General features: G+C 29.9%; 1 protein-coding gene across 1 annotated transcript; it reads right to left on the bottom strand.

Annotated features, from left to right (window-relative positions):
- Positions 1-710: 710 nt before the first annotated feature.
- On the bottom strand, positions 711-6209 carry LOC109812701 (WAT1-related protein At3g30340). The gene is made up of 6 exons (XM_020376724.3): positions 4452-6209; positions 4137-4199; positions 3879-3995; positions 3359-3773; positions 2744-2895; positions 711-2418 (listed from the first exon to the last, which is right to left on the bottom strand). The coding sequence occupies exons 1-6, from the start codon at positions 4631-4633 to the stop codon at positions 2229-2231; spliced, it is 1119 nt and encodes a 372-aa protein (XP_020232313.1). The 5' UTR covers positions 4634-6209; the 3' UTR covers positions 711-2228.
- Between the last annotated feature and the right edge of the window lie 1925 nt (positions 6210-8134).

Genomic DNA, 8134 nt, shown 5'->3' with positions numbered 1-8134 from the left:
GAGGTTGAGAATATTGATGATGAAGTTTATACTTCAATTTTTGGATTTTGCTTTAATAAAATATGTGACATCGAGGTGTAGATATGACTAAATTATAATGTTATTTTCTATTGATTTATTTTGAAGACATTAGTTTTATTTCCTTGAAATTTTAGTTTGGTTACAATAGTTTGTTAAAGTTAACAATGTAATACTTTCTACTTGGACATTCTTTAGTTTTATTTATGAAGAGTATGTTATGCATTTTTATATTTATTTATCATCAAGCTAAAGGAAGAATCATAAACCAAATAATGATTTAGCACCTAACTAACAAAAGATCCAAATTACAACTTGCATGATCTTGTCTTTCAAGACTATTCATAATACATTTATAATCACAAAATATAAGATTTTTATCTTGAACTTGATAAATAATATATATAAATAAATATTATATTTGAATATATAAATTATATTTAAAATTTGTATAAATAAATATTTTTAAATATATAATTATATTTTAGATTTGTGGTAAATAAAATTTGCTGATTGATATGGTAGAGAGGAAAAAAAAAAAAAAGACATTTAGAAAACAAATTTTCATGTAAGAAAAAAAGTTGAAAAGAGTAAATTTTCTAAGTCAGAAAAGTTTGTGGTGTGTTGTTGATAAGTTTGTGAATTACATAGATATCTTATTTTATTAGAGTAAAATGATATAATGTAAATGCATTTTAATTTTAAATATAGATGATAATATTTTAGGTTTAATTTAATCCAGTTGTATTGACTAATTTTCATAATTTTTTTTATTTTAATTATTTAATATTAAATCATAAAATCTATAAAAATGTAATATATTAATTTTTTTTATAAAAAATAAATAATTATGTAGTAAATAAGTTTAAAATAAAATATGTAACTCACATCGATCAAATATACTTTAGTAATTTGTGAAAAATTTAGACCACGTAAAATTTACCACCATTAATTTTATTTTTAGTATATATAAAACTCATCTAACTTTTATAATAATAAAATGAATATAAAATACTCATATATTAGAAAAACAAAATGTTTTCATTGTAATTATAATATCAAATTATTACAAAATAGTAGTATAAAAAATAAAAAAAATCTTAAAATATTACTTAAGCAAATAAGATTCTTTATTTTTTATTAAGAGTTAAGTTTCTTTTTTCTATTTTGGATATTATAAACATAGAAAGTAAAAAAAATTAATGCTAATAATAAATATAAAAAATAATCAGATATTGTAAAAACGATTTTTTTAAAAATATTTCTTGAACAATTACGATTTTTTTTAATTATCCAGAGAATGAGAGAATGAAAAAAGAAAAATAAAAATAATGTTAAAACATCAAATAATATAGTATAGGGAAAGAAGACAAAAGTAAGAGGGAAAAAAAAAAAAAAAGAACTGTGACGGATCAATTTCTGATGAGGGCCTCGCTGTTTGTAGTGGAGTTGTAAGAGACTCAGCTGGTGCATTTGTTCTGGCTTTTTCATGCAAGCTAGGAAACTGATCTATCACCAATGCTGAAATTTGGACTATACTTCATGGGCTTCGCATCATTCGGAATAACAACTTGATTGGCAGGATTTTAGTTAAGACAGATTCGTTTGCGGTTGTTAATCTCGTATCTTATGAGTGTGATAATTTTCATTCAAGTTTCAATCTCGTTAAAGAAATTCAAGAGTTGAGTATTCAGGTGTAGGTTGTTTCATACAGTCACATCTTTAAAGAAGCTAATAGAGTTGCTGATGCCTTAAATAGTTTTTCCTTACAAGAGAACTTTTTTTTTTAAATTGCCCCCTAATTGTATTATTACCTTGCTGCATACAGATTTATCTACCGTTTCTCAAGTTTAATATTAGTTTTTTGGGCTTTTAGTCCCCTTGTTTAAAAGAAAAAAAAAAAAGCATATACTTTCTTTTCATATATTTAATAGTAGATAGATTATTTTCTACGGTTACAATTACAACTTACAAGGAATTGATGAATGGCCCACAACTTAACATTACTTAGCCAAATTGGAAATAAATCCTGTTTATCAGTAAATTAAGTGTTATTTACTCATCTTCTAGTGTAACTTTTTCTTTTCTGACTTCACAATTCTACCCTCTTATACATTTTCTGATGTATTGTTTTGTTTAAGTAAACAAACTTAAAACTTAGGAGCAGCTTGTTTGGCAACACATGAGCATAAATAATTGCGACTTTGATGTCAGTGGCCCTGCGAATCATACGATTCTGAATGAGCATACGCTGTCAACTGTTGCATTTGCACTTGCAGCTCTTGATTCTTGGTTTCCTCAGCTTCTTGGACTAACTTGCTCTCATGATTCTGCATTTCTATTTTCTTTCCCCACAGAAGAATGTATAATCCGATAATCACCAAAATGGATCCCAGCACACTAAACAGCCAGGTCAACGAAAAACAAATCAGGTAAGGGTAGTTTCATTTTCTTCTTAACTCCTATTTAGTTACACATTTAATTAGAATATACTAAAGTGTAACACCACTTAATCATGAATTGCTATGTATTAGAATAATTGTATGTATTGAAGTAATTGTTAACTTTTATAATAATTGATTGTTATATACATTGAGTAATAGATAACTGTAGAACAATTGAGGAGCCACTGTAATGTGGGGCATTGGTGCACTATTGTAAGGTACTCTATATTATGTATGAGTATGAGGGTGTAAGTAAGTGTGTATAAAGTAAAAGAATTCACCTTCCAAGATGGAGCTGCTCATGCAAGACAGGGACATCAATCATGGCTGCTATTATCTGAACAAAAGGGCTGAATGCTGCTGTAAAAAGAGGACCCCTCTTCTTTACACACCATGACATGCCCACAAAACACAAACCCGATCCAACCACCCCCTGTAAACAAAATGTTTCACTTTGTTAAATGTTAACATGACATGAAACTGTTTCCAATTCTAAATCACTTTTCCTCCCTCCAACGTCACGTGTCATTACTATTTAGTATTTACTAGTATTAAATGCTTTTATCTTGTCTTTTTTCATGGCAGAACAACTCAAATCAGGAAACAGCATCACGCAAAGCTGTCCATAGCCTAAGAATTGGTCACCTTTTTCCAGACCACGAAACATACAGTTAGAAAATCAATTCTCACTTACCTTTTTTAAAGTAATTTCTCTCATTTTTTTTAAAGGATAAAACTTAATTGCAATTCCTTAAGTGTTTTTAGTACCTTTCTCTCATCAGAATTGAAGTTTGAGGTTAATAACTTATGTTAATCTTTCATGCAAACCTTTACTCTATGTCAAATGGTAATGACACTTGGACACACTCTATGGTGACTTGTAAAAGTGAACTTACTGCATAAAGAATGACAAATATCTGTATCTTTCCCTTGAGAACCCATATGGACAAGTTGTGGTCAGTGGAGAAGCAAATAACAGCTGATTGAATGACTCCAAAGAAGGACATGATGGCTGTGCTAGAATACTGGCGTGGATATCTCTTGCTTATTTTTGATTGTAAGATAAACCAAGAAGACCAAAAGATTGTTCCTAAAACCAACGCTATCACACCAATAGTCCATCCTGGTATTGTTCTTGCAAAATCTAGCTTAACTGCACTCTTGGCCACAGGAGCTGCAGGTTCATTATGAGAAAAATTAAAGAGTGGCTTTCCTTTGTAGAGTGTCAACATCAATGCACCACCTATGCACACCAGTGAACCAAGAATCTTGGCTATCCCACTGTTGCGTCTGATTTTCACGGTCTCTATTCTGAAAGAGAAAAAGAAACAAAAAGGACATGATTGCCCTGCATCAAGTGATGGTGACTTACTAAAAAGAAAATAGGAATATCATAGGTTTGAATTTTTATCCTACCCAAATGGTAATGCCATTATGAATGTGAGCACAGGCACTATGTTGATGAAAGCACCAGCAAAGGTGGCAGAAGTATATTGGATCCCCAGAAGGAAAAAGTATTGAGTGACTGATGTCCTATAAAAAAAAGTGCTATTTAGTGTTTCCCTACAATCATGTAAACCACAAAACAGATGATTTTTGGAAGTACATGAGAAGAAAAAAAAATGCTCGTGAGAAAAGGAAAGACAAACAAAGACTTGTATTTTTATGACTAACCCAACAATGGCACTGCAGAATAGGTAACATAAAATTCGAAATGTGAGCCTTGGTCTGTCGTTTCTGCAATTAAAAATATATGGTCACATTTGTAAGAAATCTAATTTCCCTTCACGTATACATGGATTTATTAGTGCATTAGTCTTAAAGATCAAGAGTAATGGACATATTACCAGCTAACTAGCTTAACATTCTTAAGGCCAGTACAAACAAACTGTGGCTAAGATGGGTGAGTTCAAAATTTGGTCTATCTGCGTGTTACCACCACCCTCCAAAAATAAGTAACTACTAAATCAAGAGATTGAGGGAACCAACCTTTCTATAAAATAGCCAATTGGGGCTATGAAAATGGTAGACATTAACAGCCGGTATGTGATAAAAACAAAAGGGTTGATTTCTTCTTCAAGGACTTTCTTGAGAAGAATATTCAATGCCGCAAGAGAAAAAACAACTGCTATCATTACTATTAAAGGTTTCCACTCATCACAAGTCTTCATTTCAGCAATGCAATTCTATTATATTTTCCACAGCTCTTGATGGGGCAGAGTGAAGCTTTCCCTTCCTTATATTTTTATTGGCAGAAAAAGTGATATTTGCAATGCCAGAGAGCCACCTGTGGATTTATTAAAAAAAATATTCCAGAATAAGTGGTAAGAAAGCAAGATTAAATTCTGTAGTCACGTCCAACACTTTAAGCAACCAGCTTTGACAATAGTTTAATATTTGTGCGATTCATTTTGTTTTCTTATGACCGATTCTGTTCAATATAAGGAGTTATTCCAGAATCACTTACTACTCATACAAAAATTTATAGGGTGATTCATAATGTATGAGGCTGATATTGTTAACTTGATAGGCCACGTGTTTTTGCATTTGCCTATTTCATCCATGTTTTCATGTTGTCCCTCTTCTTTTTCCCCTGTGGACAATTGAAGCTGCTGTAATTGGTGACGAGCATCTTTTGATGGTACTGCAGAAGAAATTGTTCTTCTCCCTCTATCATTTACATGGCATCTTATACTTTTCAGTTTTCATCTTTCCGAATAGGGTGTGGAGCAGCCGCTGCACAAAAATATACAAAGCCATAACAAATTGTCATTTTTCAAATCTTAGCTCAAATTGATCATTTTCAATGGCAAGAGAATATAAGCAGGGAAAACATTTAAAGCAAAATCCATGGTCCAATGAATTAAAGTTCAAAATCTTCAAGTGGCATGGCTTACGAATTTGATTCTTTAACGTGGATTTATGTATATATTTATATACCTCGAATATTGAATGGCTAAGAGATTTTGAAAGTAGTTTTTTTTCTTTTTCTTAAAATGATGTAAAAGAAAGAAGGGCGTTCAAAATGTGATGTGAATCTTGGAATACTTCAGATAGGATTAGAAAATAGGGGAAGGGTATTTTCTTATTGATTAATTCTGTACAAAGGGTACTAAAATATATAAATACTAGGACGGACAAAAAAAAAGGAAGGAATTAAACTAATTTCTTTTTTTTTGGTACATGAAAAACTAAACTAATCTAAATATATGATCCTAATTTACTAACATACAACAAATCTCCTAAAATCAAGCTATCATCATAAGTACCAATAAAACAAAATATAAACAGAAATTAAGTAAACTAAATCTATGTCATATCACCCTGTCATATCTTTATATAATTTATGCAACCTCCTCAAGTAAGAGAATACAAATTGTATGCATCAAAGCTTGTAACATATGTAAGTTATCTTTGGTGTCTGAAGATAATTTGTGAAAATAATGCTTAGCCAATAGAAATCACATCTTGTTAGTGTAGATTAGTTCTTAGTTATTAGTTTTAGAATATTAGGTAGACCATATTTATAGATTAAAAAAATGAGATAATAATTTATACAAACATAACTTTCTCATAAAATTAATCTCAATATATCTAATTTTTTCGTAAAAATCTAGATTAGAAGTAATGTGTAAGATTGTTTGGTTTTCAGAAAGGAGACTTAGAACACCTTCTTTATTGAAACACAATTCTTAAAGAAGGTATTTGGGTCATATTAACTCACATGATACTGTAATACTTAATCTCTAAGTATGTGTTTGAATTATAGTTAAAAAATTAAGTTGAGTTCAACTTATAACCTTTTAGACTTTAATTTAATTAAAAGTGATTTTCACTTAATTTATATTTAGATACTTTTATTTTAAAAGTATTTTTTTATCAAAATAGAAACTTGTTTGAATGATAATAATTAAAAGTACTTTTAAATATATAATTACTGAAATAGAAACAAATTTTATAATATGATATGAATATTATTTATTTCATTATTTTTTAGATATATATTTGAATTGATAATATATTATTATTATTATTATTATTAAAAATAGTGGGGATATTAAATTATAAACTATATTGAAATATTTTAAAAACAACTCAACAACACAAAGGGTTCAAAAGAAAAGAAAAATTAAGTCAAATTTATAAGTAAAAAAATAAAAAATAAAAAAAAGATAAAAAATAAAACAAGTTAACTCCTTAAATATAATTCGAAACCTCTTTGAATTATATAATATACTTTTTTTTTTTATGAAATTTAATAGTATACTATATTACTTAACCACTAAATAATTTGTTGTAAACAATGTTGATAAGTGTCTAATTGGTCTAATGAAAATATTAACTTAAGACACTTATCTAGCACAAATTTTTTGGATATAATGATAAAATTATGGCAAATCCATATGGAATCAAAAAGGGTCTCTTAATTGAAGTTATTATATGGAGTGATGATTTTTCTTATCAAAATTTTCCTTTATTTTGCAGATTTTGAAGATTGGAACAAGAAAAGAAGTCTAGAGGCAAACGGATTAGCCCTTTTAAAGGGTTGAGCGCTTTTAAGCCAGAGAGCTTAGCAAGTGCAACAGAGGAGAGGCGCTTAGCCGTTCCCAAGCGCTGAGCAGTTTTGTCCTGAATGAGTACTCTTTGCCTTCTAGGCGCTTAGCGGATTTCAAGCGCTCAACCCCTTTGCTTGCTTAAGGATGAAGGAGTCTCCCAGGCGCTTAGTCGTTAAAAAGGGCTCAGCCCTTTGGGTTACTTCATGATGAAGGATTCTCCAATCCGCTTAGTCATTTCCAAGCGTTGAGCAGTTCTTTCTCTTTTTTGCCCACTCTATTTTGATTCCAGCAACTATAAAAGGGCAGAGGAGAGAGAAAATCCATTATCAGAAGTTGCACGAAAAGAAGAACAGAGACAAGAAAGAAAATAGAGCACCTTGGAGCTCATGGGAACGCGGTTCTTCGGATGATCTTTTTCTTCTACCTTTCCTCTTGTTATTTTGTGCTTTCTTCTTCTATGGAGAGCTAAAGCTTTAGGGTTGGGATTGATGTAGTCATCAAACTCCTATGTATTCCTTTTTGATTCATATATATATTACATCTATTACTCAGTGTTAGTGATTTGTATTCTTTTCTTAATGCTTTAATAAACTGATCATTTATCTTTGATCTTGGATTCAGAATTTGGTTGGAAAACGTTTTCTGAATCTAGATTTGAAACAAATTACCTATTAGTTTTGAAAGCCAGGGATGATTTCGAAATTAATAGTTGCAACAAGTTCTGATTCTTAATGCAAGATATTTAATTGAATGAAGTAAAGAATCATTCATTGAGTTAAATATCTTAGAATTTCTTATGCCAAGGAATTGGGTCTGAATGAATATAGAGAACTCAATGACAATGAGTAATGGAATCATTTGCAATAATCATTAGGAATATATAAGAGGGAGATTGATGAAATTTAATCCCAACTGTTTCTCATATATGTTTTTCTTAAATTGAACTTGATTTTCGTTACTTAGTTTAATTTACCTCTCACTTCAAATATTCAACATGTGTGATCATTCAAGCTTTAAATTCACAAGTAACGACTAGTATAATAGAAATTAAAATCTACTTCATAAATCCTCGAGGATCGACAACCTTTATACTATATTACAGAGACTTGAGTGCGC

The sequence above is a fragment of the Cajanus cajan genome, chromosome 1 (genome assembly GCF_000230855.2).
Source record: "Cajanus cajan strain Asha chromosome 1, NIPB_CcT2T_4, whole genome shotgun sequence".
Classification (NCBI taxonomy): Eukaryota; Viridiplantae; Streptophyta; class Magnoliopsida; order Fabales; family Fabaceae; genus Cajanus; species Cajanus cajan.
This window is presented reverse-complemented; position numbering and strand designations above follow the sequence as displayed.

Coding starts and splice junctions, on each gene's coding strand:
- LOC109812701 (XM_020376724.3), bottom strand. CDS start 4,633: ATGAAGACTTGTGATGAGTGGAAACCTTTAATAGTAATGATAGCAGTT. Junction 3,996..4,136: donor TTCTGCAGTGCCATTGTTGG/GTTAGTCATAAA, acceptor TTTTTTTTATAG/GACATCAGTCACTCAATACT. Junction 2,419..2,743: donor GAGCAGCTCCATCTTGGAAG/GTGAATTCTTTT, acceptor CTGGCTGTTTAG/TGTGCTGGGATCCATTTTGG.